Genomic DNA, 12,201 nt, shown 5'->3' on the forward strand with positions numbered 1-12,201 from the left:
GAGATGGACGGACAGTACTTATGAAAGCAACCAACCAAAGTAACTCAAGCAGTGTTCAATCCTGTTTTGCAAGCAATTAAATAAGAATGAATATGAGGATGAGGGTACAGTTTCGTCAGACCTCATCACATTTGTGAGACCTGTAGGCACCAGCATGCTAAGCCAGGCTTCTTGTCCTGGTGAGGAAAAGCAGAACTGTGCCAAAGGGAAGGGTCCCATGTCTTAGATTTTTATCTGAGTTAGACTCAAGTCTGGGTGCATATGACAGCTCAGAAATTGCAAAACCTCATTTCTAAAAGGATACTATAACAGGGTGTGTATGATATCCCAAGGAGCCTGCCTTTTCAATTGCAGCATCCCCTCTATTAGAGAATAGATTCTGGTAAAGTAACAACTGCCTGTGTTCCTGATAAAGGTAACTACCAGAAATACTCCAAATGTAAAATATATGGCTTAGTTTACAGCAAGTTTCTATATATTTTGATACTAAGGTAGCTGAAAAGATTTAATAACTTTAGTTCCCCTATGTACATGCACATCTAGAATCCTATGACTTACATATTTAAAAATCCATTCTTCTCCAGAGGTCCTCTTTCTCACTTGGAATAAACCTCCTGACTTGCACTGAGTCAGGGCCCTGAAACAATATTCCTTTTAATTGCACAAGACTGTTTCCTCCCCGCAATAACTAGTTATTGGATGATGCAGGAATCCTATAGGAAGGAAAAGAGTGTAATCCTGTAATTTAAATAGTGCACTACAATGGTATGTGCACTGAATTAAAAAGGGCTAAAATAATGGTGTATGAACACAATGGTCCTAGGTTTTGAATGGTTAACTCTTAGATACTTTATTGTAGGGATTGTTTCACACTGTCCTGAAAATAAAAAGGCTTATATACTACCTCAGAGTAAGACAGTAAACTGTAACCTCTGTTAATAGCATAAGCACTACCTCCAGAACTCTTTATCCCATCCTCTTCTTTGTTACATCAGCTTAAACAGATAACAGGTTTTTGGCACCATTCCGGTGTTCACAAGCCTGTGTGTGAACTGACTAATTTCTAGCTGCTTCAGCTGTTTCCCAGTTTGAGGAGACATCTCCACCCTGTAGGAAAACCCAACGTAATTCCCCAACATTTAAATCAAACTGTGACAATATATGCCTTTCCCATCTTTTCAAGCTAGTTACAGGATCTTTTGGTCTTGAGGTTTCAGCTGTACAAGGAACAAAAATGTGTCTAGCAATTTTTATTGATGAAAATATTAATTAAAAGTAATTCGGGTAGCCTTACAATCCTTGCTCTGGTTGTTTGTGCTGGAGAGGAAGAAATTATAATAACAAGATGATATCATGTGCTGAGCTTGTCAAGTCAACTGGTCAGATTTGAACCTGTCATCTGTGGTGACAGAAATGATGATGTGCAGAGGAAATTCTCCTTTGCAGCCACTGAGAACGTTGTGGGGTGGAGGATCTTATTCACAGCAAGGGGCAAAACCAATCTCCTTCATACAGAGTAAAGAAATGTGGAGCAATGCCTAGTCCCTGGGAAACAGGAAAATTCAAACCTGAACGTTCCCAGGGAGCTCTGACAACTGTTTTCTTCTGCCACTTTTAGAAGATGCAGGGATTGCACAAAATTCCTTGAGAAGTGGCACTAGAAATCTATGTTTATTTTGCTTCGGCCAAGGTCTCGGCAGTGACTTTGCCACAGGATGGGTGCGATGAGCTGAGTTAGGGGCTCTGACCAGGAAAAATGCAGCTTATGTGCCTTATCTTACAAATTCAGGTTTTGGATAGAGAGGCGCTGTCTGCAAGAGATTTGGAACAAAGCCATCTTAGCAAAAGATGCTAAGACATCAGAAGAGTCTGTGGCAAGTACTGTTGTCTTGTGCTCAATGTTTTGTAGACTAGATTCAAGGGAGAAATTGCTTCTGCTTCCTCAAGGACAGCACTGGATAAGGGCAAGAAAGATAAGGGAGCAGAGAGAGGTGAAAGGGGAAGGCTGTTTCTCTGAACAAGACTTCTGTTGAAATATTATGGTGAAGGGTTTTTTTTGGTGGTGTTTGCTGACAAGGTTGAGTAACTGTAGTTTCTGTACACTCTTGTCATGTGTTAGCCTTGCTGCTTAAAACATGTATCTTCTTTGTCCTTCTTTAACCTGCTTCTTCTGGAGCTGGGGGGGGGGTGGGAAGAACCTGACATGACTCCAGGTATTGTGACACAGAAAGCTGTGCTTTTGCTATGTCTTATGATTAGTCAGAAAGATGCTTCAGAGAAGTTCAGAGAAACCCAGAAATGACTAGGGGGCTTCCTGGACTGACTTATGAGGAAAAAGTGAGAAAGTTGCTGCTGTACATCTGTGCAGTTCTGCTAAGTGATTAATGGGGAATGTGATGATAACATACAACTAATTGAGGCTTGTATATGCCAAAGAGAGGGGAATTACTTTGGTGTTGTTTGATGAGGATGAGTAATGAGCACACCACTGCATTGAAGACGGCTGTGTGAAGTACCCAAGAGCAACAGCAGTTGCTTGATGGTGAAAGAGAATTGCATTAGCTGCTTGGATTGGGAGCATCAAATACTAAACCTCTGTTATTACCTGGCAGTGCAGCATCGCTTCTCTCACAGAGAAAAACATATTTTTGTGGGTTTTTTTCTTCACAGCTTAGGATGTTTTAAACAAGGATAGTAGCTATTATCTTGTTTCATAAGCTATTAAAAATAAACTGGAAGAAACTGTGCTGGAAGGAAACTGAATTGGGCAATTCCACAGGCCTCTTATGTCCATATTGCCATAGATTCTTGTTAAAAATCTAGGGAAAATGATTTCTGTAGTGAGATGCCACAGTTTTCAATCGTAAATGCTGTGGAATGAACTGAAATAAACAATTTGGTGTCTTATGTTTATTTTGAAAGGCCATATGTAACCTCTGAGGTCTTACAGAAAACTCTTTTAAAAATCTTGAAGTAAGATTGACAACTTTTACTTGGAATATTGAAGTTTATCTGGCCATTTGTAACAGCTACTGATAAAAAATAGAGGTTAGGAAACTGGACTCTCAGGTTTCTGCTGAAAGTTTAAGATCTCCAAGTCAGGTAACTAAAAATTCTACCAAGATAAAAAGAATTTCACAGAGTAGTCTTGTTTAAGTCTCCTCCGGTCCAGTGAAGTAGCCTGGGATACCTCATGGAGCCACAGAATACTTGTAGTTATGCCCAGTTTGGCTGTGGTGTGATATTCATTAATACTGCTTCTGCATGGTGGACTAAAAATACTTTAATAATAGTAAGGACAACATGAAAAACACTATTTATGTGAAGTGCTATAGCTGGCTGTCACATGTTACTGGAGTAGTAACCGAAATAACAGGAGTTCAAACACAACTAGAGTAAACCCTTTGGACCCTAAACCAGCTAAATTATATTTAATAAAGCATTTATGAACCCTTATGTACTGCTTATAAACATATACTTCATGAATAGCTATTATCAGGAGGAATACACTAATAATAAATAATAAGGAATAAACTACAGTGGAATTTAGAAAAACATGTGTAAACCTATATATTTTTTTTCTTTTCTCTTGCATCTTTTTCTACTTGATGGTCTTTGGTCTTAGGTCCTGCACACTCTGTTCAAGACATTTTACTGAAGAGTACAGCTGTATTGCTCCATCTTGAATATCCTCTGCTCTGCTATTAAAGAGAGGAAAGAACCCACAGAAGCACTGCTTTTCCCCATAGCAAAGGAGGTTATTAGTATGCCATCCTGCTTGAAAGAACTCTGAAATTTTGAAACAGGCCATAACAAAGAAAACAATACTGTGATGCAAGAGCACAAATATTATGACAGTGTGTTCTCTCAATCCTTCCTCATACACAACCCCTCTGGCTCTGGAAAAGAGGACAAAGGCCTCTTCAGTCCAGACATATAGAGGTAAAACTTCCTGAAGGCAGTAAGCAATGTTTAGCTCCTATGCCAGGCTGGAGACTACGTAAATTACTAGCTTTCTGGTATATAACCTAAATAATGATGTATTAATACAGGCTTGAATGTTTAGAAAGTACGAGGCTCGTTCTAGCTATCTGTCTGATTTTGTGCTGGGGTACTTAGGCTTTGTAGATGTCTTTTCTGGAGCTGGTTTTGAGACTTCAGAGAGTGTCAATGAAGATGAGAGTTTATTCAAGAAGAAAATATTTCCTCTTCAGGTTGTAAACAAAAGATGGAATCCTATTCACGTCTTCATTAAACAGCTACTGTAGTACTCGGCAAAATTGCAACAGAATACAAGCACCCTTGCCAAGATCACAGCTTAGTGCCTTGAATTTGGCTGGAGGTGGATTTCAACTTTGTTTTTATGTCTACTTCAGACTTAAAAGGCAAAAAGCCTGGCATAATACAGGGACTCTCTTGTCTGTTATTAAATGAAACACCTCCCCCAGCTCAATGAAGAATTGTGCAAAATCTGGACTTTGATTAAGAAGCTCTACACTTCCATGTGGGGCCGCAGTTGTTCTTGCTCTTGTATAGGAATTTTCACTGTGGGCTACTTAAGGTATGGTGCAAAAGATGAAGGGCCTATGAATCTGAGTCCTTTGTATGTGCTTTTTTTCTGGGGTGAAATTTATTTTAGTTATAGGGCCTTCTGTGCCTGACACATCCTGTTCCTAAGAATAACCTTTTTGGAAAAAAGGTTTGGGGTAAAAAATACCTGGACAAGGTCCCAAGGCAAAATTACATCCATCCTGTTTCAGTCCTCTCAGCGTCTAGTGTGAAATTAAGCTGATACCAAGGGCTGCACTTACTTTGCTTAGGAGCTTTCACTACAGATCTGTGTTGAATTGTGCTCTTGTAGCTAGAGCTGCTGTGCTGAGATGCCTCTTGAATAAAATAACCAATTTCAGTAGATTTATTCTTGAGTAAGGGCTAGGGATACTTGAAGGGCTACTTATCCCGTCTTACCGATCATAGGGAGTATAAGAACTGAAAGCAACTTTCAGGCTTTATTGGGTCTGGATGGTGAAAAATGGGGTTAATTAATTTAATGGGAAAATAACACAGTCAAAATGCTCCCCTACTGGCATGTCTCCACTTAAGATAAAAGTGTAAAACTCTTTGCCTCCTGTAAAGGATAATAGGCACAGTACTACTTTAGTATCCTGCTGTGTGGAATATATGTAATTTATACAAGCTGTTATCCACAGATCACTTTTGCAAGCTTGTTTCTTCTGTGAGTGCATGTTTAGCAGTTACCAAATGCCTAAACTTCTGCTTAAATCTCTCCTTTGTGTTAATTTTGTCCTAATCCACAAAGGAGGAGTTTATGCAGTTCTGCTACTCAGTAGGTTAAAGAGACTTAAGAAAGTGGCTAGGACTAACATTTTTCAGGTAACTAGTTTTGCCACTATCTAGTATGGAGTTGGGGTAGGATGGGGAGAAGCTTCCCCCAGATGGATGAAAATATTTTGATTGCCAGGTTTGCTTTTTTTTTTTCATTTTGTTTTGGGGTCTTTTAATTTTTTTTTTTCCTTCCTCTTTAAATCATGGCAAGACATCCAAAACCTGCAAAAGATGAAACTGTTACAGACAGAAAGTCTCAAACAAAACATATTTATCTGGAAAGCCAAATCTCTTTTCAAAAGTGCAGTTAAAACCAGAACCTAGTCTGATCCAGAATTCATGCATAATTCTACTAGGGCTGGGGTTTCCACCAAGCGCATGAAGAAATTGTGGAGGTGATGGAGCAGCCAGCATAGGATGTTTGCAGAGCCTCACATACTGATGAAGAAACTATTATGCTCCCTGTTCCAGCTGGGCTTTTTGTGCCGCTGACATCATTTTTGCCTGTCCAGTGTGTAAAAATCTCTCAGGTATCCTGAACTGCATCCATTTAACAAACAGATACCCTGGGCGATGTAGACGCTAGGAGGGCTGAAAGAACAGGGAGAAAAAGTATTGGCTTACTGCTGATGTGTCAAATATCAAAAGGAGAAAGGCTTTGACTCTCTTCTGTCATCCTGATTTATTAGACGTTAAGAAAGACAAAGTACCCAGACACGCAAACAGCGCTGTTTTGGGACGGTCTGAGAAATGGTTAATGAGCTTGTTCCACACAAAAATGTAAAGTGTCGGTTCTCTGATTACCTGCTGCTGGAAAGTGTTTGGACAGGTGCTGTGTTTCACCAGCCGTCTGTCTCAGCTGACAGCCCGGATTTATGGCCGTACAACTAGGGCTGGCCTTCCAACCCCCCTCGACTCCTCTGCCGGCTCTGGTCCGAGTCCCGGCCCTCCGCCTCCCAGCCCACTCCGCGGAACTGCCATGCAGCTACCCCAGCCCGGTACCCGGAGCAGGATAAGAGTAGAGACCCAGCTCCCCCTCCTCCCTATTATTTTTCACCCCATATATTCACTTGCATGTAAACAAACTGTCCCAGCTCCCTTGCTCAGAAACTCACGCATGGTCTAAGCAATATCGCAATGGGGCAATTTCCACCCGAAGGTCAACAGTGGGAAATTTGTCCCTTGCCTCCCTTTCAGAGAATGACGCTCAAGCAGAGGGAGGAGAAGACCCGGCCCTTTCTCCAGCCCTGCCATCGACAGGGCTCCGGACAGCGGCGGTGCTCGCTTACCCTCCCACCTCCTCGCCTGGCGGTCAGGGTGCAGCAGGGTCCCCTCAAATACCCATCCCAACCTGCTAGAGAAACCCAAACAAGCACTAGGAAAGGACCGCGAGGACAGAGAGATCACTTACAGATACTGTATAGATCCCTTATACTAGGGTTTGGCCGTAGGTTCAGCAATACATTAAAAAAAATCGAGATTTATAGAAGATAAATTCTTATTAACAAAGGCACGTCTCGAAATCTGTAGGCTGTCTTTATTATTATTATTATTGCTGAGTTATTTTTTAATGAAAAAGTGACTTTTCTACAAGTAAAAAGCCGAATGTCATCTTATTATACACGCGTTCAGCCCTGTTCACGTTTACGTACCTCCGATTAAATACACGCTTGTGGCTGTAATAACAAATTCCACTTTCCATCAAGGTGCTTTTAACATACCCTGAAATATGACCATTTACAAAACGACAAACCGAAAAATATTAGCAGTTGCATATTGACGGCTCGTGGACTCCTAGAAAGAAAGACGTTAAAATACAAATTAGAGGAGAGGGTAAATTCTAGAAGGGTAGATTAATATTTGCACAGAACCTTGAAGGCAGAAGGATGTCGAAACAGTGTGTGTGTGCATGCGTGTGTGCACATAAAAACCAATTCCTTCAAGGGCTGGATTACTTCATACATTAGTCACTAATCTCCCGCAATGTTCTGATGAATGTTATGGTCTGAGCTAAACGCACCGTGAAATCTGCTTGAGCTTTATTGAAACAAGTCGGTGTTTTTGCCAGCAGACTCTTCGGTTTGAAGCTTTCTTTTCCCAACAAACCTTCTCTACTCGCCACAGCTTTTGCGAGCAGGATAGAAGGGATTCAATAGCTGAATCCCGCACTGAAGGAAAAGGAGGTGGGGAAGAAAGTCCGAAACAAGAATAAATAGAAAAGAAAGGACAACCAGCGCCCCAAATTCCGCTTGTCACCGTTTGTTTAGGTGATCTGTGCTTACAGAAGACTTGGAGGGGAAAAGAACCCGCCTGTTGCTATCCTTTTCTAATTAAAACAAACAAACGAACAAACAAGCCCCGAGTTATCATTTCGGCGTTTGTTTAAAGCTCTTCGAGCCCGGGGACGCTACTGAATTGTAATTCAGTACCACCGGCAGTTAAAACCCCATCCTTTCCTTTTTCCGACTCAGTCTTCCTGAGGCTTTCCTCATCACTTCTGACAGGACGAATCAGCCTTAACATAACGCGTGTGTAAGCTGCTTATGACCAGCAGATATTCGAGAACGTATCATCCCACCGAAGTTCCGCCCACTGTAGGGGCCAGCGCGGCTGCCTCCGCCGGGAGCAGTTGGAGCCCGGTAGTACCAAGGATCTTCCCGAAGCGAGTTTTCTTTGGATCGAGGGGTAACAACAGGATTACATTTTGTGTGCTGTCCCTCGGGGGAAACAAATGAAAAAAAAAAAAAAAAGAAAAGGAAAAGAAAATACTACTAATAATAAACAAGGAAGGCAGATGCTCAGGACTTCCGCAGACTGCCCTAAGTCGGGCTACCTGCCTGCAAATCCGCCTGCCTGAGGCTCGCCAGCCTTTCTCCGGGGCTGAGCACCGGCGGGAGCCCTGATTTGATTCGAGGAATTGCAAAGGACTTCCAAAAAACCTGGCGGCAGCCCAGGAGGAGGAGGACATCTCTCACCTCCCCCAGTCAAACCAAGGTGGGCCCGTTCGTGGCCCAGCTGCCCGCATGAGGAGGATGCAGGACGGATGGGAAGGAGCAGGAGGGCGGCCCGGCTGTCCCGCAGCCCAAGCGCTCCCCGGGAAAGGCGATCGGTAGGCTCCCCTCCCTCCACGGAGGCACAGACACCACGCTCTGCTCCTTATTAATTACCGTCTTTATTTAGGGGGGCAGCCTTTATTCGGGGGAGAGGAGAAAGAAAAAAAAAACGAAGGGGGAAAGAGGGTGAGAAAACCATGTGGCCGAGGGTCAATAAAATGCACACGCACATACATTATATACAAACACAAAAATAAAATATGAAAAACAAAATTTCTCTTTCCAGTAGCGGCGGTCTTGGCCTTAAATGTACAACGCCAACCAGCACAGGAGACAACGCCTGACATTTCCTTGAGCCCTTGCCCCATTCCGCCCCCCAACCCCCCAGAACAATAATTAATTAAAAAAGCTGCACTCTCTTTGTGTTAAAAACACTACTTTTATAAATAACTTAATGTTCTCCCTTCCCACGAAATGCTAGTTGCCGGACAGGAGAAAAGGTTTCTTTTGGCACAGTGATGCATTGCTTTGCAGTACAGTCCTACGGCTCTGCAGCAGCCCCCGGCCCCCTCCCTTTCTCGCCCCGGCAGGAGCCTCCGGCCGTCCCCCCAGACGCACAGCGTACCCCTGCGCGACTGCCCAAGGCTTTGGTGGCAGGAGGTGCAGGGGCAAGGGGGAGGGTGGTGAGCAAGTGGTGAGGGAGTGGCCGAAGTCAAGTAGTCTCAACGAACAGTAAGAAGCACTTGAGGCTCATGGCTATGTCCAAACCGACAGCTGTTTTGGGATTTTTTGAAATTTTTCTTTTTTTTTTTTTCCTCCTTTTTTTTTTTTGGTTTAAGTTAACCCCACTGTCATATCACTAAGGCACAGTCACCGAGGCTTTTGCTTGGAGGCTTTGGTCGCCTCTGGAGTTAAAGTGCGGGATCCAGAGCGTCCTCCTTCCCCCCTCCCCGCCTCCCCAGGCGGGCCCCTTTCAGGGGAGAAGGGGGGCTTCGTCAAGCCAGGGGGGTCTCTACAGCGTACGGGTGGAACGCGGCCGAGCCCCCCGCCGCCGGCGGCTGCAGCGGCCCGGCGAGCCGGAGGGGCCCGTAGAGAGGGGAGACGGGCGGCGGCCCCCGCCCGCCCTTGGGGAGGCCGACGGGGAAGAGCGGCGCCCGCGGCCGCTCCGCCGGCGTTGGCTCACCCTGGGACAGTGCCTGCCGCCCGCCCCCCAGCAGCAGCGGCGGAGGCGGCTCCCCCAGCCCGTAGGCGCAGAGCTGGAGGAGCCCGCCGCCGTACAGGGCAGCGGCGGCGGACGCGGCCTGCGCGGCAGGTGGGTAGGGGAGCAGCGGATAGGGGCCGGGCAGCAGGTGCGGAGCCGCGGGCGGCGCCGGCCAGAGGAGGCGGGCGGGCCTCGGCGGCGGCTGCTGCGGGGCGGCGCGGGGCCCCGCCGGCCGCCTGAGCAGGCTCTCTATGGCGAAGGAGCTGGAGAACTTGGTGCCGCTGCCCCCCGCCGCCGCCCCGCCGCCCGCCGTTGCTGCTTCCTTGGCGGCGGTGCCCGGCCCGCAGTTGCAGGGCGAGCAGGCGCAGCAGCACCGCGGGGATCCGCCGGGGGACGTGGCGCCCGCTCCGGCCGCCTCCTGCGGCGGCGGTGGGGCGGCGGCGGGGCGGGCGGGCTGCGGCGGCGGGGCGGCGCGGCTGAGGCGCTTGCGGCGGCGGCGGAAGACGCCGTCGGCGAAGGTGTACTCGCTGCTGGGGTTGAGCATCCAGTAGTTGTCCTTGCCCCAGGGCCGCGCCGGGTCGCGCAGCACCTTGACGAAGCAGTCGTTGAGGGAGAGGTTGTGGCGCACCGAGTTGCGCCAGCCGGTGTAGGCGCCGCGGAAGAAGGGGAAGCGGCTCATCAGGTAGTCGTTGATCTCGGCTAGGGTGAGGCGGCCGCCGGCCGAGTCTCGGATGGCCATGGCGATCAGCGCTATGTAGGAGTAGGGTGGCTTCGGCCGCCGCGTGTAGGGCTTCCCCTTGCCGCTCTCGGTCGGAGGCGGCTGCGGCAGCTGCGAGGCGGGGGGTGGTGGCGGGGGTTGCCCCGGCCGCCCGGCCCCGCCACCCGGGCTGTTGGCGGCGCAGTCACCGTCCGAGCCCAGCTCGCTCTCAGCCGGCGCCGGGGAGAGGGAGCCGCTACCTTCCTGATCGCTGCCGGCGCTCAGCTTGTCCTCGTAATGCTGCGAGAACACCTCCAGCTTCATGGCGGCGGTGCCGGCTGCCCCCCCGCACACGGCGGCTCCGCTGAGCGGGCGCGACCCCCGTCCCTCGGCGCGGCCTCAAGGGGCGGCGGGGAGCAGCTAGGCTACCTGGGGGGGGGGGTGTTTGCCCCCGCCCCGGCTTGGACAGCTCCGCGGCGGCAGGCAGCGCAGGGCAGCGGGGCTCCGCGCCCGCCTCACCCGGCCGCCCGGGATAGCTGGCAGGCGACTGGACCTTTCCCTGCCGCTGGACGCCGAAGACAGGCGTCGGTACCCTGCCGCCTGCGGCGGCGAGGCGGAGAACGGGGCGCTTCCTCCGGCTTCCACCTCCTTCTCCCCCACCGGGGCGCTCGCTCTCTTTCCGCCCCCCTGTTTGTCCTTCTCGGTCGTTACGCCCGCTGCTTCATGGGTCGGAGGAGAGGGGCGAAGAGGTCCCCGCGGAGCCGGAGCGAGCAGGCGGGTGCTGGAGCCGTTTCCTCTCTGGGTCCCCCCGCTCCTGGTGCTCCTCAGGACGCTGCCGATGTTACCGTCCGGCGCTCCTCCAGCGCGGGGAGCTCTCTGGGGACGTCTTGTCTCGCCGGCTTCGGCCCCCGTCAATGCCGGGACGCCGGGCTGACTTCTCGCTGCGGCGCGGGCAGCAGCAGGGTTATTAGGGTTATTAGTGTTATTGTCATTATCTCTCTCTTCCCCTGTGGTTCTGTGCCTCTCCACCACTTTCAGACCAGCCCATTATAACGCCGGCGAGAGGCGGAGCCAGGACAAAGATCTGAAAGGGTGGTGGGTGGAGAAGCAAGGTAGCAAAGGTGGGTATGCGCTAATAAGCGCTATCAGAGCCGTAATTAGCTGAGATGACAGCGTGGTCTTGTTGGAAAGTTATTTTACGAAACTTGTTTGTATTTTCTCCTGCCAGGTCCCTCCCCTTCCCGGGCATTTCGAATGAAGCCGCTGTTCGGCACGACTTCGCAGAGCCGGGCCCGCCTCCCAGGTGTAAACTGCGGAATGACTTATAGGTGGCAGAGCAGAACCTGTTACGTGCAGTGATTTATTTTAATAGCGCTGTATATAGCAACAAGTTGTAATGTGACAGCTCAACAACCTGTTGGAAAATAATGTACGGCTTCGCAGTTGTGAATTCCTAATGATTTATGTAGCCTGACAATGTCGTTTCAGTCCTGGCCCCTCGTCCTTTCTGTCATAACCATACCTGGTGCAGGGGTGAAGTGGGAACAGGTAGGCAATACGATGAGCTTTGCTAGGAGAAAATTAGTCCAAACCTTAACCTTAGTTTTAAGTGTGTTAACGTGTATATAGTAGCATTGCTTCATCTCTTTTGAATTGTGTGTTTGTAGCTTCTCTGACACTGTCACTCTCCAATAAAATATTTTATTGTGATTGCTTTTATCTATTTATTTAATAGTTATGCTGCTTTAACGCTTTTTTTGCACATTATGGATCTAGATTTTCTATAAAACCTGGGGCAAAAGTATTTTATAAGTTCACCTGGACACTTTTCTTTAGTGATGATTTTGGGGGTTGTTTTTTAGGTTTAAATTGTTGGGGTCTTACCCTCCAGAGATTTTGCATCC

At 48.0% G+C, this 12,201-nt stretch overlaps 1 protein-coding gene across 1 annotated transcript; it reads right to left on the reverse strand.

Annotated features, from left to right (window-relative positions):
* Positions 1-9,194: 9,194 nt before the first annotated feature.
* Positions 9,195-11,354, reverse strand: FOXQ1 (forkhead box Q1). The gene has a single exon (XM_061449342.1). It carries the CDS (start codon positions 10,619-10,621, stop codon positions 9,395-9,397), a length of 1,227 nt encoding a protein of 408 aa, XP_061305326.1. The 5' UTR covers positions 10,622-11,354; the 3' UTR covers positions 9,195-9,394.
* Positions 11,355-12,201: the final 847 nt, after the last annotated feature.

This window comes from Pezoporus flaviventris, unplaced genomic scaffold (assembly GCF_033815535.1).
Source record: "Pezoporus flaviventris isolate CSIRO_AGI_PZ_B2104156 unplaced genomic scaffold, CSIRO_AGI_Pfla_v1 ptg000007l, whole genome shotgun sequence".
Classification (NCBI taxonomy): Eukaryota; Metazoa; Chordata; class Aves; order Psittaciformes; family Psittacidae; genus Pezoporus; species Pezoporus flaviventris.